Below are 24,391 nucleotides of genomic sequence, written 5' to 3' on the forward strand. Positions count from 1 at the left end.
AAGTATACAGTAAATAAGGATATTTATAATTCCACCTTCCTGAGATAATGAGTATTAACATTTTGGAGTATTTTCTTCTATATTTGCAATCACATTTTTAAAAATAAAATATTAATATAAACCTAGAGGCATATCCCTTTCATCCACTTCAAGCCATCGATACAAATAACTTCTGCCCAAGAAACAGAGGCCTCAGGGTTCCCCTGCTGCCCCTTCCTCTCTGTCCCTTACCTGCAGGTGGAACAGTCCTGCCTCTGACACAGAGTCAGGGTCCCGGGCAGCTCATTCATCCTCCGTACCCCAGAGGGACGCCTGCAGCCACTGTCGGCCCACGGGGCTCCCTCCACACTAGCGCCGCAGGGAAGGGCTTTCCAGTAAGACACAAGGTGAATTATACTAAGTTACAGGTCACCCCTTCTCAACCCTTTTCCATTTGTTTTACTTTATCTCTGGTAATGGTGGTTCAACCCACAAATATAACATCAGAGAAACAGAACTGTCATGTGGTTGGTATCATAGATGTTTTCTGACATACATGCCATCTAGTTCCTACCCAGTTACCCCTAATTCGGGTAAAGGATATTGTCTAGTTAAGATCATCTTTGAGGGGGGATACCTTGCACTGACACTTCCAAAAAGCAAATGTGTCTAATTGTTTGTAAGACAACTCATGTGGAAATGCAGCAAGGAATCTGAACGGGCAAAGGAGAACTGTAAATAACCAGTCAACACAGTTCTATCTCACTGGCAATGGAGGGAAAGCAAAATAAAACAAGCTATCATTCTCACCCATAAAATGCAAAAACTTCAAACTTAGGTAACAGTCAAAATATTGCTGAGGATGGGCCGGGCGCTGTGGCTCACACCTGTAATCCCAGCACTTTGGGAGACCAAGGTGGGAGGATCATGAGGTCAGGAGTTCGAGACCAGGCTGGCCAACATAGTGAAACCCTGTCTCTACTAAAAATACAAAAATTAGCCCGGCGTGGTGGCACACATTTATAATCCCAGCTACTCAGGAGGCTGAAGCAGAATTGCTTGAACCTAAGAGGCGGAGGTTGCAGTGAACCAAGATCACCCCATTGCACTCCAGCCTGGGCAACTGGAGTTGCAATTTGCAAGACTCCGTCTCAAAAAATAAATAAAAATTAAAATAAAAAAAAATATACTGAGGATGTGGGGAAACGGACACTCAAACACCATCGATATAAAGAGAAATTGGTACAAAATTTTTGGAGGGCAAGTCTGTACTACTTAGCAAATGCATATGCCCTATGGCTCAGCAATTTCAATTCTAGAAATCTATTCTACAGAACTACACTGTCCAATATCCAATATAGTAGCCACTGTCCACATGTTATTTAAATTTAATTAAAATTAAATTAAGCCTGGGCAACATGGTGAAACCCAACCTCCACAAAAAAATACAAAAATTAGCTAGGTGTGCTGGCATGAGCCTGTAGTCCCAGCTACTCAGGAAGCTGAGATGGGAGGATCACCTGAGCCTGGGGAGGTTGAGGCTGCAGTGAGCCATGATCACACCACTGCATTCCAGCCCAGGCAACACAGCCAGACTGTCTCAAAAAATTAATTTAATTTGAATTAAAATTTTAGTTCTTCAGTTCCCCTAGTTGCATTTCAGGTGCTCCATAGTCCTACGTGGCTAGTGCCTGCCACACAGGATAGTGCAGAGACAGATCACCTTCGTCACTCAGAAAGCTCTGCTGGGCAGTGCTGGCACAGGAACAGTCACAGAAATAGACAAGGGGCTGGGCTCGGTGGCATACACCTGTAATCCTAGCACTTTGGGAGGCCAAGGCAGGCAGATTCCTTGAGGTCAGGAGTTCAAGACCAGCCTGGCCAACATGGTGAAACCCCATCTCTACTAAAAAAAAATTAGCCAGGCATCATGGCAGACACCTGTAGTCCCAGATACTCAGGAGACTGAGGCAGAATAATTGCCTGAACCCAGGAGGCAGAGGTTGCAGAGAGCCAAGATTGCACCACTGTACTCTAGCCTGGGAGACAGAGCGAGACTCAATCTCAAAAAAGGGAAAAGAAAAAAAAAAAAAAGACAAGGACATTCAATGCAGCATTGTTTATAAGGCAAAAAACTGAATATAAGCAAAAAAGGGGAATAGTTAAGTAATGTCACATTTACAGTACAGCATGCAAAAAACAAAAATATGAAGCAAATGTGAGCAAATAGTATACTGCAAAACAAGATATCCAATTTTTTTTTTTTTAGATGGAGTCTCACTTTTGTCACCCAGGCTGGAGTGCAATGGCGCGATCTCAGCTCCCTGCCACCTCCGCCTCCTGGTTCAAGCAATTCTCCTGCCTCAGCCTCCTGAGTAGCTGGGATTACAGGTGCCCACCACGACGCCCAGCTAATTTTTGTACTTTTAGTAGAGACAGGGTTTCACCATGTGGCCAGGCTTGTCTCAAACTTCTGACCTCAGGTGATCCACCTGCATTGGCCTCCCAAAGTGCTGGAATTACAGGCATGAGCCACCGCGCCCGGCCATGGTATCTGTTTTAACGTTTTGTATATATAAATAGATATTTACGTAATCTCTAAAGATACTGAAACATATCTTCAAGGACATATCAAACTGTCAGTGGCAGAAGAAAAGGAATTAAGAGAGAAGAATGAGAATTTTCACTTTTATTTACTTCTAAATTGAACTTGTTTAGAAACAAATTCAAACAGCAAACTGCATTGCTGTACTTTTTAAAAAAAGAGATATGCACGGAAGACCCACTCAGGAGCCCCTCTCTGCAGGAGAGAGCTTTTCTTTCCTCTTTTCTCTTGCCTATTAAACCTCCACTCTTAAACTCACTTCTTGTGTGTCCATGTCCTCGATTTCCTTGGCATGAGACAATGAACCTCGGGTATTTACCCCAGACAACAACGCCGCTTCATTTTGGGGCCCTGTCCAGGACTGGAAAGTGCATTCATCGGAAAGAATGTTGCTGAAGATGGAACATCCAAATGGTGCTACAGATGGAGCCACGCATGGACACAGCTTTCTTCCGAGGACCCTTAAATCAACCCCAGGAGAAGCCTTAACTGCTGTTCCCCACATAACATCCCTCTTCAGCAGGAAGTAGCCAGAAAGAGTCATCATCCAATACCCCCTAACAGCACTGAGTTACCACTCCTTATAGGGGAAATGATACCAGGGCAAGAAAGAAATTATTTAGGCAGATAGTGAGGGTAAGAGAGTCATTGGTAAGGTTTCCTTTTAATAAAAAGCAACCCCTAAATCATTTCTAACAAAGAAGCACCCTGAAAAAAATCAAGCTGCAAGCATAGATAAGCAAGCTGGAAGCTTGCACGGGTACATGCCAGCAGCTGTGCCAGTAGGAAAAGGCTATCAGCGGGCCAGGCATGTTCAACATGGAAGCTCCCTCTTCCCTTTTGTCACATGTGCAGTAAAAAAGCAGGCAACATGGCACCAGCCAGGTAGAGAGCCCATCAGCATAATAGAAGATTAGGGTGGAATGGCCAGCTTCTTCATGCAAACAGCACACCTGGTCCTATTAATCTCTCAGACCTGATGTAAATCAGACACCACCTCCTCAAGCTAGCCTATAAAACCCTATGCATTTCATCACGAAACCGGAAGACCCACTCAGGAACCCCTCTCTCTCTGCAAAAGAGCTTTTCTCTTTTCTCTCAACTATTAAACTTCTGCTCTTAAACTCAAAAAAAAAAAAAAATTTTCAAAGGAGTTCTACTTTTAGGAAGATGATTTACCAGTGATCCCTGGGGATATTATAGTCTGCTCATTTCTTCTCTAAACTGGTACTTCATTCCTTGGTTATCATTTTTCTATACTAGTAATAAAAAATCATGTTTCTGAAGCCCAGGAGGAGCCCCAGAAGTGTCCACCCAGCTCTGGCCTCCTCCCATCTCTCCTCCCCATGCTTCCCCAAATGCACTCTTCCTTCAACCATCTTTTCACCCACTCACACCCATACTTTCTCAGCAGCTGCACACAACTCCTGGGGTGATGCGACCCTATCACACCACAGGCACAACAGATGTGCTGCTCCCCAGCACAACCATGTTCACTGCTTCCTTCCTCAGCCTGCCCTGTGAGAGCAAGAGCAGACAGAGCAGGGCTCAGTGAAGTGAAAGGGACTGGCAGCAGCCCCGACACTTTAGACACAAATCTCGCCTGTGAAAGTGCTTCTTAAAACAAATCACATCAAAGGTAAGAAAACCACCACCAGCAAGTCAGATGAGCAGTTATGTTCCAAATGTGATGGGTTTATTTTATTTTACTCTGATGCAAAACCAAAGATTCCACTATAGCACAGAGACCAATATATTACAAGGTCATGAAAAAATGGTGTGGGACATGCAGGACGTGATGTACAAACTGGAGGGGCAGATCGTCTCCTCTAACATGACACTACACTGTCGCTGAGGAACACATTTAATAACACTGCAGAACTGAACTGAAACGTGGCACAAACATGACAACTTCCAGGCATGCCTTCAAGCGCCTCCCTCAGGAGGGATTCGCAACCCCTAGACTTCAGTGTGGGGAGGATTACAATTCTTTGGAAGAATAAAAAGTTCACACTTTTGAAATTTCACAGAAGAATTTTAAGGCCAAAACACAGTGGGTTCATTTCTCTTCACTTCCAGGGACAAATCTGATGCTTTCCTCAAACCACATTAAGCTTCCAGTTCAAATCCCAAGCCAACCTTGTGACCTCCTGCACTGAAGTTCTTCCCATCGATTAAAGCTGATAAAGTCAATTTGACTCCTAGGGAGAAGAAAACACCACAATCACTTGTAACAAGTATTACAATTAGATCTGAACTTTCTAGAAACAACAGATGGAATCAGTGGTGTGGATTGTAGCTGGGTATAAGAGCTATAAGCAAACAGCTATTACTCAATCGGTTATTTATAACCATCTGATGTGTAATGAGGAACGCATGATCATGGCAAACTTTCTCTGAAGTTCAGGGTTAAGGGCAATGAGTGATCAACCAAACTCAAAGGCCAGAGTGACCACATTATAGTCAGAAATACCAGCCTCCTGGCAAGGTTTTGCTATGAGGATAGCACCGCAAGGATGGATATTCACCAAGACATGCTAAATCTAAGCACCATCACTTCTCAGTATACTAATGGCAACAATCTTTTAGGCGACTGCACTGACACTAAGGAATAAATTATAAACACTCACACATGTGTGTGCAGCTGGAAGTCCGCAGCCTTGTAACCCAGGGCGAAATTTTTAATGAAAAAGTATTTGATCTGTTTTGTTTTCTGTCTGAACAACCAATGTTACAAAATGGTCCGAATCAACTTACAGTGACTATAGGTTGTTCTGCAGGTTATTTTCATTTTTTTCTCTATCACTTTCCACCCCAGACCCTCTGTTACTAATTCCTTTACTTACCCGGTCGAAGGGTCTGAGTATAACCCAGTCCAATCAGGCTGGCATTATTTACTTTAGCCTAAGATTAAGAGATAGAATAACAACATTAAACAGTGAATTACAGATCAGTCCAATACAACCATCACTTTGTGCATCACGTTTCCAACGCTAAAAGCACCCTAGGGCCAATCTGGAATTACTGATTTTTTTTTTTTTTGAGATGAAGTTTCGTTCTCGTCACCCAGGCTGGAGTGCAATGGCATGATCTCAGCTCACTGCAACCTCCGCCTCCCAGGTCCAAGCCATTCTCCTGCCTCAGCCTCCCAAGTAGCTGGGATTACGGGCATGCATCCCCATGCCCAGCTAATTTTGTATTTTTAGTAGAGATGGGGTTTCACCATATTGGCCAGGTTGGTCTCAAACTCCTGACCTCAGGTGATCCCCTGCCTCAGCCTCCCAAAGTGCTGGGACTACAGGCGTGAGCCATGGCGTCTGGCCAGAATTACTGATCTTTTAAGTCAGCAGGACTTGTACAGGTGGGACGTACCTTAAGAATGCATGCTTCAAGGCCTCAAGCAAAATTTTTAAACACTACACAGCCAAACACCCTGAATTCCCTGAGATACCAGCTGACAATCTCTCACAGTGGTTACAGCATGAACTTGGGTGACAGAAAAACAGATCTAGGTTCAAACTGTGGCACTGCCAGTTACTATGTGACCTTGGGCAAGTTAGCTGACCTTTCTAAGGCTCAGTTTTCTCATTGGTAAAACAGGGATGAGGATAACACTACTCGCCACATGGAGTGGTTGTGAGGGTTAAATGACATAATATATGTAAAGCCTTTAGCACAGTACATGAAATTTAAGAGCTCAGTGTTATTTTTAATAAGGGTTACTATAGCAACAGAAATAGTCATCTAATCCCATGAATTTCCAAATAAGAAAATTCTAAGGCCAAAGTGATAAAATGACTGAGAAGGTCAGACAACAAATATACAGAAAGAGCTAGGAACAGAAGAACCCCTATGTCCTGACTTCAAGCATAATTTTTTTTTTTTTTTTTTGAGATAGACTCTCACTCTGTCACCGAGGCTGGAGAGCAATGGTTTGATCTTGGCTCACTGCAATCTTTGCAACTGCCGGGTTCAAGCAATTCTCCTGCCTCAGCCTCCCTAGTAGCTGGAACTACAGGTGTCCCCTACCACGTCCGCCTAATTTTTGTATTTTTAGTAAAGATAGGGTTTCACCATGTTGGCCAGGCTGGACTCAAACTCCTGAGCTTAGGTGATCCACACACCTCGGCCTCCTAAAGTGCTAGAATTACAGGCATGCGCCACTGTGCCTGGCTATATTATATTCTTTTCACTACACAATGAGCTGGCTTATTAAAGTTAATAAAGAACAAGCAAACTACACTCATATCACAACATTCACTGAAAAGTTAGACATAAACATAAGAGCAGATCCAATCTGGCAGCACATTCTTACAGAGAGAGAAGTTCTACAATCCAGCTTATACTTAGCAGCAATGCCAAAACGGGTGTTGTTACTCCCAGCCGTCCAAGCAAGGTTTATGGATGTTTCAATCTTCTCATTAACCTTCTGGTAGATAGAACCTCCAAACTCAGTGCCGTCGTTCCTGTTTTCATAGATAAGAAAATGTCATAAATATCTAGTTTGTACCATTGTTATTATGGTATGAAAACAAATTCTAAGACTATCTAAACAAGGATCCCATTTTGTAACTATAGATTTCAGCAAATTTCTAGCATAAATGACTACTAAACAAAACACAGAACTAAATCCAGCTATGCCAGTAATGACTGCTTAATTAAAACATAACACTTGTTCCATTTACTTGGCTCCTCCACATGATGTGAGTTTCTTAAGACAATTCAATTAAGCACAAAGGCAGACACCTCAGGTAAGTAAAATCTATAGGTCTCTGAGAAGTTCATAGAACTTAGAAACTTCAAAGTAGAGTTCAATAAAGATTCTGCAAAAAAATAAAAAGGTAGAGGTACAGGAATAAAACCAATTCTGGATTTCCTTTAAAACACAATCCTACAGTTACAAAGCACCCTCCTACAATACCTAGGGTGCACTGCTCCAGCAAACCACCTTAGTTATTGCTTCCAAGCATGCCAGAGATGAGTCCTTGGGTTTTCACGGTTTTCCTGATAATACTGTTTCATCAATTTCAGTAACTGTCTGTACCACTGCTTGCCTTTGTTTTAGCCATCATTAAGATCATTAAGTGAATTAGAGCATCTAGCAGAGAGGAATCTGCGACAGTTTAAAAACACATAGTTTGCCCTTTGCTGCTTCTTCCTGGTATAGGAGCAGTGTCCAGTAGGCCCAACATAAAATACTATGTAAAAGTTCCGATTCATCCCGCCAACATGGTATGGCCTACATAGCTGAATCCCAGGACTCTTTCAAAGCACCTGTTACTTCTGAATGCATTAGCGGTACCTGGGTTCCAACCAAGAATACCTGAAACCTCCACAGAATTACTGGGATGTCCCAGGATGCTCAAATCAATTTGGTGGTTGTTGTTGGTGACCCAAACAGACCTGCTTCCACATACTGTCAAGATAACAGAGGAGCAGAGGAAGCAGTAACATCTCCAAAGGGTCATCTTACCATGAGGTAAGCCATGCTCTGGGCTCCCTCTATCCCAGTGGTTCTTCTAGAGAGGCTAGAGCTTCCTGAAGTTTGGGGGGCAGGCTGAGAGGCCAGTGACCACCAGCAGCAAAGCCTGCACACCACATGCACCAGCCTCCTGGCAAGGTTTTGCTATGAGGATAGCACCGCAAGGATGGATATTCACCAAGACATGCTAAATCTAAGCACCATCACTTCTCAGTATGCTAATGGCAACAATCTTTTAGGCGACTGCACTGACACTAAGGAATAAATTATAAACACTCACACATGTGTGTGCAGCTGGAAGTCCGCAGCCTTGTAACCCAGGGCGAAATTATTCTGTGACAGTTTGGATTTGGCTGTGTCAAAACTCATCTGATAGCCAGCAAGCCACCCTTCGAAGGCCAACACAGCCCAGCCATAGATGGTTGGTCCAGAAAAATCTATATCAACATTACTGCCAACACTAAAACAATCCCGTTTATAGGAGGCCTTCAATTTCCCACTCTTCTTTCTGCAACAAACAAACAAAAATGATGAAAACAACATGAGTTTTTACTATTGTCTAAGAATTTTTGGAGTAAGATCCTCTCTCTCATCTTCCAATGTAAATATTATTTTGCTACATGCCACATATATATTAAAAACGTTTCAAATGACCTAGTTCTACAAATATAATTTTGTTAGGATTAGACCTATTACTCATTATAAGTTCAAATGACAGGATACTTCATGATTTATTTCGTAAAGGCATGAACAAAAGTACAAGAATGAATAAGAGGCTGGGCGCAGTGGCTCCCATCTGTAATCCCAGCACTTTGGGAGGTCGAGGTGGGCGGATGACGAGGTCAGATTGAGACCATTCTGGCGAACATGGTGAAACCCTGTCTCTACTAAAAAATACAAAAATTAGCTGGGTGTGGAGGCACACGCCTGTAGTCCCAGTTATTCAGGAGGCTGAGGCAGAAGAACCACTTGAACCTGGAAGGCAGAGGTTGCAGTGAGCCAGGATCATGCCCCTGTACTCCAGTGTGATGACAGAGCAACATTCCATCTCAAAAAAAAAAAAAAAAACAAGAATGAATGAGATACTTCACGGCCAAATTAATAATCTGAAGATGTACATATACAGACGTATGAGAAGCCAAATCTCTTTAAATGTTTCCAAATACCAAATGCCACAAAGAGTTAACCCCCAACACACATTATTAACCTATCATGGAGAGAAGTGTGCTTTTATGAAGGACGATATCAAAAAAATGAAATTAAGCTGGGCGCGGTGGCTCACACCTGTATTCCCAGCACTTTGGGAGGCTGAGATGGGCGGATCACAAGGTCAAGAGATTGAGACCATCCTAGCCAACATGGTAAAACTCCGTCTCTACTAAAAATACAAAAATTAGCTGGGTGTGGTGGTGCGTACCTGTAGTCCCAGCTACTTGGGAGGCTGAGGCAGGAGAATTGCTTGAACCCAGGAGGCAGAGGTTGCAGTGAGCTGAGACAGCACCACTGCACTCCAGCTGGGGCGACACAGCAAGACTCCATCTCAAAAGAAGAAAAAAAGAAAATAATATTTGTCCGAAAGATAACTGAGGTGTGTGACAGAAAGAACATACCTGTTGTTACGGCTGAGACAAATGTCACTTTGCATTCATCTAGCACCTCCGTCCTTCAGATAGCATAGACCCACATTAGGCAGATAAGAAATGACACAATCCCCCTTTTTTCACATGAGGAAATTGAGGCCAAGACGTTGGGGGATTTACAGAGGCTAAGAAATCAAGTAGGCAGCAGAACTAATCATTATAGCATTTGAGAGCCAGGAGATCACCCTCTTAAGAAATTAACTTTTCAGCACCATAAGATAGGGTGAGGGGAAAAAAAAAAAAAAGGAATTAACTTTCTTTCTTTTTTTTTTTTTGAGATACAGTCTCGCTCTGTCACCCAGGCTGGAGTATAGTGGCGCGATGTCAGCTCACTGCAAGCTCCGCCTCTCGGGTTCACACCATTCTCCTGCCTCAGCCTCCCGAGTAGCTGGGACTACAGGTGCCCACCACCACTCCTGGCTAAGCTTTTGTATTTTTTAGTAGATATTTAGTTTCACCTTGATAGCCAGGATGGTCTCGATCTCTTGACCTCATGATCCTCCCGTCTCGGCCTCCCAAAGTGCTGGGATTACAGGCGTGAGCCACCGTGCCCGGCCAAAAGGAATTAACTTTTTCAGCAGAATACCATGTCCATCAAACTTCAGAATTGCTTAAGATTCATCTATGGTCTCAAGACTCTCCTAGCTCCTAAATTTTTTTCTACTACGTGTCTCTCTGAAATAGATTTATACATTTTTGTTCATCTATTCAGTTTTCAAATTGTTCATCCTGCCTTGGGGGGGGAGGGATCTTCCTTTATCTGTACTACATACACAAGGTCTCCAATATTCCTTATAGCAACCTTCTAAGTTCTTCCTGCCTCTGAACTTTGCACTATATCTTCTTATTCTAAAGTTCTCTACCCCTTCAGGCTCCAAAAACATTTCAGGAAATAGGATTTGAACAATTACCCTGTGTTCGGTACAAATATGGTATCAAGAGTCAGTTTCAACCCTTCAGCCAACTGAAAAACAAAGATTTAAAATAAATAATTAGTAATTTTCAATCATTTATCCAACTGAAGAAACCAATTCTAAAGTTTCCTCTAAGTTCTTTAATAAAAAAAAGAAGTCATTCAAGAAAGCAAAATATTAAATTATGTAATAAGTGAGCTCTCCATCCTCCTGTCCCCTCACCCTAGCCTTCATCATGGTTCTCTCACCAAAAAATGGGGCAAATCCTATTTTAACAAGTTACGTAAAATACAGTTCAAAACCACAGAATTCTCATACAACGAAATCATCTTGATACCCTCTTGAAAGAGTGGCAATGAGATAACCGGACATTTAACAAGCAAGCTAAGTCATTTTCCTCAGTTTTGCATGTACATTATCTATACATGGCATCTATATCAAAAACAGTGCACTGTACATAATGGGCACTTGACAAATATCTAATAGATTTTCTCCTTGAAAACATGAGAACATTTTAGAAAAATTTTTCTGTCAAGCCAATTTTACAACAATTACAAAACTAAACCAAATTTCCGCAAATAGTTTGTTCTACCCAAGAGAAGCTCAGCTGTGTAACACAGAACCAGTCAGAACAAAGATGTAATATAATAATCAGAATACTCACAAACAAAGCCTTATTTTCTAGAAACATAAGACATCAAAGAAGGCCACATGCAGAGAAAAAATATGGCTACTAGATAGGTTGTAAGATCTCTTTTGATTATATTTGGGATATGTTCATCATTCAGTCTACAAGATAAATTGAACCTATGAATAACTTCTAATGCTTTCTCTTACCTTATTCTCCCAAGAGATTTCTGTCCCTAGAGTATTGTCCGTGTTCCATTTTTGGGTGAAGGTAAGTCCATAGTTACAGACCTTATATTTGGTTTCTAGGTTGCCTGATGCTTTCCCTGTATCAGTGTAAGCATGACCAGAAGTAGAAAATTCCTGGTAAGCAAGAAAAAATAATTACTTTAAGATTAGCTCATCAAATAGAAAATATTCACTTTGGAAGGCAGTGTTCAATGCATCAGAAACAATACCATTTGCTGTTTGCCACAGCCCTACTCTAGAGCAACTTCTTTCCTCCTTTCCCCTTGCTTTTCCAGTCCCTAAATATTTTAACCAGTTCCGCCAGGCGCAGTGGCTCACGCCTGTAATCCCAGCATGTTAGGAGGCCAAGGCAGTGGATCCCTTGAGTCCAGGAGCTCGAGACCAGCCTGTGCAACATGGCGAAACCCCATCTCTACAAAAGATACAAAAAATTAGCCAGGCATGATGGCACACAACTATAATCCCAGCCTGAGTCCAGGAGGCAGAGGTTGCAGTGAGCCGAGATCATGCCACTTCACCCTAGCCTGGGAAACAGAGTGAGACCTGTCTCAATACCAGTTTCAGATCTTTCCATTATTCTGCTTCTCTTACTGATATTTCTTTTTCCATATACTCTCTTACTAAATGGAAATCCTAAATTCTCTCCTTTAAAAAAGAAGTATCTTTACTGAAAACAAATGCCTTTACTAAAAAGACCAAAAATACTGTATCCTAAATATTTTACTTTCAAAGATCATCGGTTCTCTGTTATATGTTTCAAACTATCAGTTAATTTCAAAGTCCTTAAAAATCCCAAAATACTGCTCTCCTCCTTTTTAATAGGGTCAACACTTTACTACTTCCTTTAAAAAAAATATGTATTATTTTATTGTGGTAAATACACTTAACATAAATTTTACCATTTTAATAATGTTTTAAGTGTACAGTGAAGTGGCATTAAGTAGTCACACTGCTGTGAAAACTTTAATGCTTTTGTGTGCAAAACCGCAAAACTTCTGCTTAGACAATTTCAATATTTGAAAGTACTACCCATTTTTCAAACTAAAGTGGAATGCTATAATTTATCCTTCTTTCCCCCTTTCTATCCTGTCTACCTTTAAGAGTGCTTTCTATCAAACAGTTACTATGATTTAAAATACATCCTTTGCCCTAGTTCAGTGTCCTTTAAGTCATATGACAATAAGCAATTAGAAATAGACCTCCTTCTGCAGAAAGCAGTCAGCACCTGTCACTGACAATCTATGAACTGTCAAGAAAAAACATTCTGATTGGTCCTGTTTTAGGGAGCATTTCTGAAATCCTGCCAACAGTAATGAGATGCTGCCAACCCTGACCAGTCTTTTTCACTGCCTGCAACATGAATCCTCTCCTTAACAAATACCCTGCCCCCTAACTCTAGTTCTACAGGCAGATGAGACAACTGGGAAGCTATGATCTGTTTATCAACACCACACAGAATGGTTTCAAAGAGAGTATCATGCTGCACATTTAGGGAAAGGCCTTAGTAAGAAAATGATAACGTGTTAATCATGTTTACCTGTTCACATAATTATTTTAATGTGACAATCATTTTTCTTTTAGTAGATCCAACTATCTAGTGTTTTATTTTTTACATTTACTTTTCACAAACTTGACAAGTATAACAAATGCAAATCTTAATTTTGGTGTTAGAAAAACCTTATGGACAAAATTAAGGTAGAGGGGTAGTCTACATTTCTCCCTTGTCAGCATCAATTCTTAGTTTGAAGGTCTGTCACAAATCTAAAATGCCACAGGTACAAATCTCAAAAACAAAGGCTAGAATTGTTCTAAGTTGAGATCCAGGCTCATGATTCACAATTCAGTTTGTGGCTAATTTCATAATTTGTTCAAACAAGTGCAAAACACATTTGTAACATGCATATAACATGCATATAGCTCTACATTAAATGCCCAGTAAGCAACAAAACAAACAAAAATGTTACTGTGAAGTAGATGGCATATGAGAAAAATATCAAGACACAATCTAAGAAATTTGGAACAATGATTGAAATTTATCCTAAATCAATACCAGAAACCAAAAACAGTCATAAAAACAAGCATACAAATAAGCTTTTTTTTCTTACCATCTGAATGAATATTACCACACAACAGCAGCATGAAAGGGAGATAAAATTTTAGTTGATAATTTTTGCAACACAAACCTAATGAGCAAATTCTGGAACCTACACAAAGTGAGTATGATTCTTCTATTTTAACAGAACTATATACACAGCGTGCCCATCTTAGTAAAAGAGGTGCATATATATTTATTTACTCTAGAGAAACCCAGGGAAAGAATGATGGTCACAAACCATGATTATACGCAGTATCATTAGAATTCCACATGCCTTTGTCCTTCTAATTATACATCCAGAAATAAAATCTGCATGGGTTTGAATGGATAAATACCAAAAACAATGCAGCCAATGAGAAGAAATCAGAGTAAGGTGAATCAAAACTTAACCTACTACCTGAAATTTACTGAATAAAACCAATTTTGTTTGTTTGTTTGTTTTTGAGACGGAGTCTTGCATTGTTGCCCAGGCTGGAGTGCAAGTGGCGTGATCTCTGCTCACTGCAAGCTCCGCCTCCCGGGTTCACGCCATTCTCCTGCCTCAGCCTCCCAAGTAGGCGGGACTATAGGTGCCCACCACTACGTCTGGCTAATTTTTTGTATTTTTAGTAGAGACAGCGTTTCACCATGTTAGGCAGGATGGTCTCAATCTCCTGACCTCGTGTTTCGCCGGCCTTGACCTCCCCAAGTGCGGGGATTACAGGTGTGAGCCACCACGCCCGGCCCTTTTTTTCTTTTTTTTTAAGACGAAGTCTCACTCTGTCACCCAGGCTGGAGTGCAATGGCTTGGTCTCGGCTCACTGCAATCTCCGCCTCCCAGGTTCAAACGATTCTCCCGCCTCAGCCTACCGAGTAGCTGGGACTATGCACGTGCCACCACACCCAGCTAATTTTTGTATTTTTAGTAGAGACGGGGTTTTGCTATGTTGGCCAGGCTGGTCTCGAACTCCTAACCTCGTGACCCGCCCACCTCGGCCTCCCAAAGTGCTGGGATTACAGGTGTGAGCCACCATGCCCAGTCAAAAGCTATTGTTAATGATACTTTGAAAATATGCCAACATAGCCTTTACTGTAGTCTTTACTTCCAATAAAAAAATACTTCATAAATATCAGTTAAAAACTGTAGAATAATGTACATGCATACATGCAGAAATACATTTCATTTATATACTTTGTTTCTACTAATCATAAAGGGACAAAGTAAAGTTAATTTGTTTTTGTAAAAGCATAATAAAATTTCCATGAATCCATTATCATAGAAGTAAGGTTTTTGGTGCCCATATACATATTCATGAAAGTATATATTTTTTGACATGGGTCAAAAAATACATATTCTACATTTTCTGAGTGAAAGCTGTAGTATACTCTGAGAAACACAAAAGGTCTCTTCAAGAATTCAACTTGGTTGTTTATTTTAATTGGCTAAGAATGCTGTTTGGAATCTGAGAGGACAAAGCTGTGGGTAAGACAGCATGGTGCTGGTTCAAGTAACTAGACTGTCATGATTTTACACAGATTCCTTTAAGTTAATTATGTTACATCCATTAAAAATATATTAGATACTCACCACTCCACTACAAGACTTGGTTTTCAGGTCTATCTTGACCATGCCAAAGCCTATACACGCACACACAAAAACATAGATATGTACAAAATGTGACATTCACTACAGTTTTTGCAACTCAGAAATTATGAAATAGCCTAAAAATGCATATGAAAAATGCATTCATATGAAAAATTTCATTAGGTGAGAGTTCCTCAAGAAACTGAATTATAACCAAATAAATTCAGTATAATTTTCAAGCCCTTAAAATGAATAAAGATATACTTTTAAAATGTAAGTTAAAGAAAAAAATAAATGAAAGGAATATGCACTATTCCAAGAATCAAAATTGCTGAAAATAGTGTGCTGCTGTATATATTGCTTAAAATATACAGTTAACATTACTAGTTAATAAGAAAAAATCAAATATGTACAGCACAAAAATTTAGGTTAAATTTTAAAACCTAAAAAATAATATTTAGGATCACAATACACATTATTTCAAACAAGTCAAGTTATGTTGTCACTTTCATAAAAACAATGCCATTGTTTGGAGGAAGGAAAAGTACTACCCCTACTTTAATTGTCCCCAGGGCTAGACAAAGAAGACATAAATGTTATATATATTATTCTACATTACAGGTAACATTAAATATGCACATATATATGCATCTGTATATGTATATAATTGCTTTTAATGCTTGAAAGGGGTTCTACCTCTAAAGAATGAGGTCTAATAGCCTGTTAATAGTTATCCCCTTAAATCTTGTGAAGTGGATTGATGCTGACTTACCCTTATTTTACTGGCACAGTATTTACACACAGTAGGCATTCAACACTAACTTTTACCCCAAATCAGAAAGTTACAATAGCATACTTACCATATCCTTTGTTGAAGACATCCTTAGCAGCCTTTCCTAGGTCACAGTAAGTTGGTGTGTTACACATATCTTATAAAGAAAAACAAGGCAAAGGAATAAAAATAACCATTTAGTATTTATTCACCCACAGTTCTTCTGCTGTTTCATCCTATGAGAAGAGGTATACAGTGTTCTCTTCCTTTGTATCATTAATGCTTTAACGCAATCAAAGGTATGAGATGGCAATCTGCTCCTTAAAAAATAGAGCTTTCCAGAATACTGAGAATAAAACAGTTTTCCTGTGAGATTCAGAGGTCATCTTTCTGATTGCACTTCAAAGAAAAGTACGTTCTTACAGAATGAAAAAGATGCTATGCTAAACTGGACTTCTTTTAAAAATATATGCAAAATTTACCTTAGAAAAATCTCTCTCAGGCTCTTATGAAACCAAAGACCTGTATAAGACAACAATGGAAATTTTTGAAGAAACTGTTAAAAGGTGCAATCAAAATCCTCAGGGTTAACATTTTTCTCCTCTGAAATTCAGTTCTTAAAATAAGAATTTACCATATGAATTGAAGTGTATTCATCTAGAATATATTTTCTCTCACTCAAAGCTCTTCTTAAAGTGCTATAATTTTACCCATTAACCAGAAATATGATAGATTCTACCTGCAGCAACCTGCTTACCAAAAGTGTAGTAAACTCTGAAGTTAAAGCCTTCAAAAACCTCAGGTGCTTTGAGTTTTCACCTTGCCTACTAAAAATTTGCCCAGCTTTGCTATTGGTAATATGACCCTCACATCAAATTCTGAGAGCTATCAACACTGCTGAACATCTCATTCCTTCGCCCTCTTTGTATCACGGGAAATCTTCCTGCAGCAGGTTCTTCTGTATTCCTCTCCCAGACTCAAAAGCTATGTCTAAGCAGTTACAGAGCCACCTCTAGCAGTGCCATTAGCCCATATGTCAGAAAAATCCAGAGTTATCAGCTAGCCCTTGCAACTGCTATGCCTGAATGATTTACATATTTAAGCTCATATTTACTTATATATAGCCCAGCTCTTAATCTAGACTTCTGCTAAGCTTCTGCCTACCCCATCACACCAAACATATAGATATGATGCACTTAAATGGGAATACATTTAAATTTTGTTCCTTAACATAAACCTGTCAAATATGACAGACACTATGATATAAAGAGACTAGTATAAAAAACTAAAAAGGAAAAAAAATTAAAGAGCAAAGGGTACTATAAATATACTGACTCATTGCATAGTAAAACTTTGCTCTAAGCTGCAAGGTTTCATAATTCACTTACGGAACGATTATTTTACAATTCAATCCTTTGTACTAAACTGATCAATTCTAGCCTTTTTATATTATCTCAATTGCAATTTGATATTACTCTTTATGATTACAACGGATGTTGATATTTGTTGAAATTTTGCCAGAAGTCTGTAATTTGGGAGGTAAGTATAGAAATGCAGGCAGTATATATTGAAATAGAAATGTTAAAGCTTTACAGTCTGGTTTTTCATACTGCCTAGAAAAGATACACTTAAATGTTTAGAAGCACCATATATACGTCTAGGGACTATTTAAAATATTTCAGCATATTGTTGTTTTTCAAAACCAGTACCAGATACTATGCAAAAGTCACGTAGCTGGTTTAGTTTACTAACTGACCTCGATTCTGCCTAGTTCAAGCTTTTTCCGGCCTATGACTCTGATGGGAAATGCACTGCTAGTATGATCAAGCAAAAATCGAGAACAACAGAAACTTCATGTTCCTCGAGAGTGAAGTTCAACCACACGTCTCCACCAGCTCTACAGAATGCACCTGCCCATAGATGCATAGATGTGCACACTGCACAGAGGCTGCAGGAGACGCAGACGGGGAAAGGCGTTAGCCGGCTGCTACTGGTTTACAAAGCCACTAACTTGACAGCCAGTACAGAGCCCGTTTCGTTCCTCGCTTTTCCGTTTTGAATTGCACGCAGGGCACCCTCCGTCGGCCGTAAGGAGGGGAGGACTGGCCTGATGCTCCACAGCAATTCCGGAGGGCAGGGGCGGCGGAGGGTGACGGGTGTGGGGTTCGAGGATTCAACTTCCCTAGAACCGATCTGCTTTCTAGCTGACCCCTGGGAGGAAAGTGCGGTCCACACGCCGGCGGGGGAGGTCGCGGCCCGCGCCCGGAGGCCACTTGCCCCGCCGTGCTGCGTCTCCATCGCCTGAGGCGGCCCGGGGCGGGTCCCGGCGGGAGCCAGCGGCCCTGGTCCCCCGCGCCCCGCCCGGCCCGCGCTCCGGTAGCCTGCTCCCTGCCCACAGAGCCTCCGTTAGGGCCGCCTCCCGCCTGGCGCTCTGCTCGGCCGCGGCCCACCGCTCTCCGGGCCTGGAGCCCACGCGGCCTCGGTTCTCCTCACCTCCACGCCGAGGGCCTGTCTCCGCTCCGCCCGGGCAACGCTGAAGGTCTTCGAATCAACGCCGTCCGCGCCTGCGCGGCCTCGCACCCCCAGCTGCGCCTGCGCGCCGCGCCTCCACCAGAGCGCCAGTGCGCAGGCGTGTTGAGCCACGGTCGCGCGTTACGGAGCAAGGCACGGAGACGAACAGCAGGGCAGAGCCAGCACCACCAACTGTCCGGCTCCGCGGCGCGCGTACGCAGGAGGGTCCGGTGTGCACAGTGGGGTTAACTGGGGGCCCGAGAGGCCGGGGACCGCACCTGTGTCCGCGAGGGGACTCATTCTCGCGAGAATGCGCGAGGTTGCTAGTTACTATTGCCATGGGCGCGGCCGCGAAAAGGCGGCGGTGTGCCGGATCCCTGGTTGAGGCATGACGCAGGCCGGAGTGTAGTGCCACGATCTTGGCTCACTGGAGCCTCGACCTCCTGGGCTCAAGCCATTCTCCTGCCTCAGCCTCCTGAGTAGGAGGGTCCACAGGCGAGCGCCACTACTTCCGGCTAATTTACATTTTTTTTTTTTTTTTTAAAGACGGGACTCTCCCTGTTTCCCAGGCTCGTCTCGAAGTCCATGGCATAAGTGATCCGCCCTCCTGCGGCCTGCAGAGTGCTGGGATCACAGGCCTGAGCCCACGCCCAGCCCCTTATGGGAATTTCATTTCAGATTGACCAGGCTTCAAGAGTGTCACTCTTAGGTCATCTCTTAAGGATGAGAATACATAGGTCCCCAGGGAGTAAGTGATTGATTCAAGATCCCACAAGTAGTGAGAGATGATAATTCCAAGGGGAGAGGATGTGGAGGAGAAAAAGCTCTTCCGTAGAGGAAACCAACTAATAAAGGTAGAATAGATGACAGAAACAGAAAATCATCATCTTGGAACCACCATAATAATAATAGATTCAGGCTGAAATTATCAATGGACAGTTGAGGATGTTCATATGGTTTCAAAGTACCACCCCTATAGATTACTCACTAAAGAGAAAAGGCTACCTTCACATCAGAGAGATTGATCAAACGGGGGATGGTAGGGACTGACATATGCCCCCGTTGTGAGGCACAGAGAGGGTCACAGAGATAATATTCTTGAAAAAGTCTGTAATTTGCTTCTCTTCACGATGAAACCATCAGGCAAATCCAAACTGAGAGACCTGCAAGACAACTGCCAGTCTTCCAAAATGTCAGTTTCTTGAAAGATTAAGAAAAAGGCTAGTGAACTGCTCTAGATTAAAGGAAGCCAAACATGTGACAGACACTAAAAGCAATGTGTGATCCTAAATTAGACCCTGAATAAAAACCAAACAAACAAAACCAGCTACTGAGGAGTTATTGGGACAATCGGGGAAATTTGAATAGAGAGTAGATTATCATGGCAACAATGTAAAATTTTCTGAGGGGTCCCTGGGCGCAGTGGCTCATGCCTGTAATCCTAGCACTCTGGGAGGTCGAGGGGGGGGCGGATCACTTGAGGTCAGGAGTTCGAGACCAGCCTAGCCAATATGGTGAAACTCCGTCTCTAGTAAAAATACAGAAAATTAGCTGGGCATGGTGGCGGGTGCCTGTAATCCCAGCTACTGGGGAGGCTGAAGGAGGAGAATCACTTGAACCCAGGAGGTGGATGTTGCAGTGAGCCAAGATTGTGCCATTGCACTCCAACCTGAGTGACAGGGTGAGACTACGTCTAAAAAATAAAAAATAGGCCGGGCGCGGTGGCTCAAGCCTGTAATCCCAGCACTTTGGGAGGCCGAGATGGGCAGATCACAAGGTCAGGAGATCAAGACCATCATGGCTAACACGGTGAAACCCCGTCTCTACTAAAAAATACAAAAAACTAGCCAGGCAAGGTGGCGGGCGCCTGTAGTCCCAGCTACTCAGGAGGCTGAGGCAGGAGAATGGTGTAAACCCGGGAGGCGGAGCTTGCAGTGAGCTGAGATCCAGCCACTGCACTCCAGCCTGGGCAACAGAGTGAGACTCCGTCTCAAAAAAAAAAATAAAAAATAAAAATAAAAATACATAAAATTAAAAAATAAAAAAATCCTAAGGTTAGTGTACCTTGGTTATGCAGAAATGGCCTTGATTTTAGGAGATGCATGCTGAAGTATTTAGAAGTGAAATAACATGTATCTGCAACTAACCCTCAAATGGTCCAGAAAAAAGAAAAAACAAATATGATAAAATGTTAACACTTGAGGTGGAACGTATGTGTGTTCATTGCACTATTCTTGAAATTTTCCACTGAGTTTTAAGTATTTTTGAAATAAAAGAAATAGGCCCGCACAAACTCTGTGATGCTCCACAGTGCACAATACCAAGTTGCTGCTTGAATCAAAAGGCAAATATCAGATTTGCCCACTGTGTGAAAGATATTTGAAGTTGATAAGAGATAAGACACATGTCTCCAAGAGACTCATAATGTAAGACTTGGACAAATATCTGCTGAATGCGGCCAAATATGGTCAATGTCATAAGCAAAGTAGTATAACCTAGAAGCAGAAATAAAGTGAGCTTAGGAATCCAAAGAGCTGAATTTGTGTCTCAGTTCTGCCAACTCTGTGGTCTTAGGCAAGCATTAACCTCTCTCTGCCTCAGTTTCCACATCTGTGAAATAGAACTAACTTAATATCTACTCAGAGGATTGTAGTGGATATTAAATAATGTATCCAGGCCGGGTGCCATGGCTCACTCCTGTAATCCTAGCAGTTTGGAAGACCGAGGCAGTGGATCGCTTGAGCCCAGGAGTTTGAGACAAGCCTAAGCAATATGTTGAACCCCATCTCTACAAAAAATACAAAAATTAACCAGGCATGGGTGGCATGTGCCTGTAGTCCCAGCTACTTGGGAGGCTGAGGTGGGATGATCACTTGAGCCCAGGGAGGTCAAGACTGCTGTGAGCTGTGATTGCACCACTGCACTATAGCCTGGCTGACAGAGGGAGGCACCATCTCCAAAAACAAACAAATAATGTATCCACAGCACATAATTTACCTGGCATATGGAAAATGTTCATCAGTAAATAACACATGAAAATAAAGGAATTGGTTGGGCGCAGTGGCTCACACCTGTAATCCCAGCACTTTGGGAGGCCAAGGCGGGCAGATCACGAGGCCAAGAGGTCGAGACCATTCTGGTCAACATGGTGAAACCCCATCTCTACTAAAAATGCAAAAATTAGCTGGGTGTGGTGGCGGGCGCCTGTAGTCCCAGCTACTCGGGAGGCTGAGGCAGGAGAATCGCTTGAACCTGGGAGGTAGTGGTTGCACTGAGCCAAGATCATGTCAGTGCACTCTACCCTGACAATAGAGTGAGATTCCGTCTCAAAAATAAATTAATTAATTAAATAAAAGAAGAAAAGAAAGGAGTTTAGACCACATGCGGTGGTTCACACCTATAATCCTAGTGCTTTAGGAGGCTCAGGCGGGTGGATCACCTGAGATAAGAAGTTCGAGACCAGCCTGGCCAACATGGTGAAAACCCACCTCTACTAAAAATACAAAAATTAGCCAGGTGTGGTGGCACATGCCTGTAGTCCCAGCTACTCAGGAGACTGAGGCAGGAGAATTGCTTGAACCTGGGAGGTGGAGGTTGCAGTGAGCTGAGATTGCCCCACTTCACTCTAGCCTGGGCTACAGAGCAAAACTCCTGCTCAAACAAAACAGAACAAAACAAAAAGAAGAAAGAAAAGAAAGGAGTTTAAAAGCTATACAGGCAAAACTCACATTTTTCATATACATATGAATATTAGAGTCACAACTTCAGCCTATGCTGTAAGGTCAGGAGTAGAAGTGTAGGCTGAGCAACATAGTGAGACCCCATCTCTAAAAACATAATTTTTAATTAGCTGAGGGTTATGGTGGCCTCCTGTAGTCCTGACTACTGAGCAGGCAGAGGTGGGAGGATGGATGGCTTGAGCCTGGGAGGCCAAGGCTACAGTGAACTATGATCATACACTGTACCCCAGTCTGAGTGACAGACCAAGACCCTTATCTGTTAAAAAAAAATTTTTTTAATGGAAATTTCACAACATTCTGTTATCTGAAGGTTTTCTTCTGAAAGGACCCAACACCACCAGTCCTAGGTAATCCAGAAAGACCTGAAGCAAGAAGGTGATGAGAAGACCGTGAAGGAAGTCAGCTGCTGCAGGAAGGATCTGTCCGTTACTTCCTGTCCCTCTAGTCCTGTCCAGTTAGCTGGGTCTAGATTCACACTTAATGTCCTTATCAGGACTGGCCTTCATTGGCCAGGCACAGTGGCTCACGCCTGTAATCCCAACACTTTGGGAGGCTGAGGCGGGTGGATCACCTGAGCTCAGGAGTTTGAGACCAGCCTGGCCAACATGGTGAAACCCTGTCTCTACTAAAAATACAAAAAAAAAAAAAAATTAGCTGGGCATGGTGGCGAGCATCTGTAATCCCAGCTACTCAGGAGGCTGAGTCAGGAGAATCGCTTGAACCCAGGAGGTAGCAATTGCCCTGAGCAGAGATCGTGCCATTGCACCATTGCACTCCAGTCTGGGAAACAAGAATGAAACTCTGTCTCAAAAAAAAAAAAAAAAAAAGACTGGCCTTCACCACCTCAGAACTACAGCCAAATAATGCACTGGTTCTCACATTCTCATTCCCCACTCACACTGCGATCTAAACTCTTGGGAAATGTGGAAAGGGCTTTCTCGGTCCAAATCCTGATACGAATACCATGTTATTCTCCTGTCAAATCAATAGAATCAGAATTTTAGAGCTGAGAAGGGACTCTCAATGCCTTCATTTAAGGAATGTTTGCTAAGCACCTTTCGTGTCCAGGGCATGATGACAGTGCTCAGAGCTGCCATCCAGGGAGACACTCACAGCGTCCAAGTGCAGAGTCCCAGAGAGATACTGTCCCCAAGGGAGCAGGCTCCCAGCACAGATTACCCACTGAGCCAAGGTAACCTGCTGGTCTTCCCCTGTGGCCTTGTTCAGATAAAAATCTTGGAAGGTTAGTATAGTTTTACTCTCAGAGATTGAAAAACCAGCTGGGAACAGAAGCTCTTCTGTAAAGATTTCATAGCTCAATTACCATGAGTGTAGGATATGATAAGATTCTGAAGCCAGCTGTGTAATTCAATTCCATTTCTTTAAAGAAAAAGGGCTGGTCTGGCATGGTGGCTCATGCCTGTAATCCCAGCACCTTAAGAAGTTGAGGCAGGAAGATCACTTGAGGCCAGGAGTTGAAGATCTGCTTGAAAAACATAGCAAGACCCCCATCTTTATAAAAAATAAAAAATTAGCTGAGCATGGTGGCACACACCTGTGTTCCCAGCTACTCAGGAGGTGGTGGGAGGATTGCTTGAGACCGGGAGGTTGAGGCTACAGTGAGCTGAGATGGTGCCACTTCACTCCAGCCTGGGTGACACAGTGAGACACCATCTCAAAACAAAAACAAAACAAAATCAAAAGACAACCCAAATGGCCGACATCTACAGGACATTAAATAAACTATAATACGTCCATATTCTGGGTTGTGGTATAGCCGTGGGTTCTGATAATACTTGATGATCTTGAAGAAAAGCTCAGTGAAAAAAGAAAAAGGAGGGAACAAAAGTGTATATACAGTGTAATCCCAATTGTGTGTGTGTGTGTATTGTAATTTTACTTTAAGAAGCAAGGGAGCAATAAACATAAACATCAAGTTGGGTACAGTGGTACACACCTGTATCCCCAGCTACTTGGGAGGCTGAGGTGGGAGGATCACTTGAGCCCAGATGTTCCAGGTTGTAGTGCACTCTGATCCTGCCTGTGAATGGCCACTGCACTCCAGCCCAGGCAACATAGTGAGACCTCGTCTCTAAAAACAGCAATCTCAGTGTATACCTCCAATGGGGAGGCAGATAGAGGGATTGGAAAGAAGAGGCACACATGAGCAGATGTAGGCATTAGTAATGGCTAGTTTTGGAGCTGATGGTAGA

At 42.4% G+C, this 24,391-nt stretch overlaps 1 protein-coding gene across 4 annotated transcripts; it reads right to left on the reverse strand.

Moving 5' to 3' along the window:
* Window positions 1-4,258: 4,258 nt before the first annotated feature.
* VDAC3 (voltage-dependent anion channel 3) lies at window positions 4,259-18,588 on the reverse strand. Of its 4 annotated transcripts, none has more exons than XM_011960636.1 (11): window positions 18,421-18,588; window positions 16,410-16,449; window positions 16,016-16,084; window positions 15,159-15,208; window positions 13,602-13,604; window positions 11,458-11,610; window positions 10,618-10,670; window positions 8,347-8,574; window positions 6,900-7,050; window positions 5,431-5,488; window positions 4,259-4,785 (listed from the first exon to the last, which is right to left on the reverse strand). In XM_011960636.1, the coding sequence occupies exons 3-11, from the start codon at window positions 16,080-16,082 to the stop codon at window positions 4,694-4,696; spliced, it is 855 nt and encodes a 284-aa protein (XP_011816026.1). In that variant the 5' UTR covers window positions 16,083-16,084; window positions 16,410-16,449; window positions 18,421-18,588; the 3' UTR covers window positions 4,259-4,693. The 4 variants fall into 4 exon arrangements, with proteins under 4 accessions (XP_011816026.1, XP_011816027.1, XP_011816028.1 ...); XM_011960637.1 differs by lacking the exon at window positions 13,602-13,604 and adding an exon at window positions 13,499-13,501 and having other exon boundaries at window positions 18,421-18,520; XM_011960638.1 differs by lacking the exon at window positions 13,602-13,604.
* Window positions 18,589-24,391: the final 5,803 nt, after the last annotated feature.

The sequence above is a fragment of the Colobus angolensis genome, unplaced genomic scaffold (genome assembly GCF_000951035.1).
Source record: "Colobus angolensis palliatus isolate OR3802 unplaced genomic scaffold, Cang.pa_1.0 Scaffold52, whole genome shotgun sequence".
Lineage (NCBI taxonomy): Eukaryota > Metazoa > Chordata > Mammalia > Primates > Cercopithecidae > Colobus > Colobus angolensis.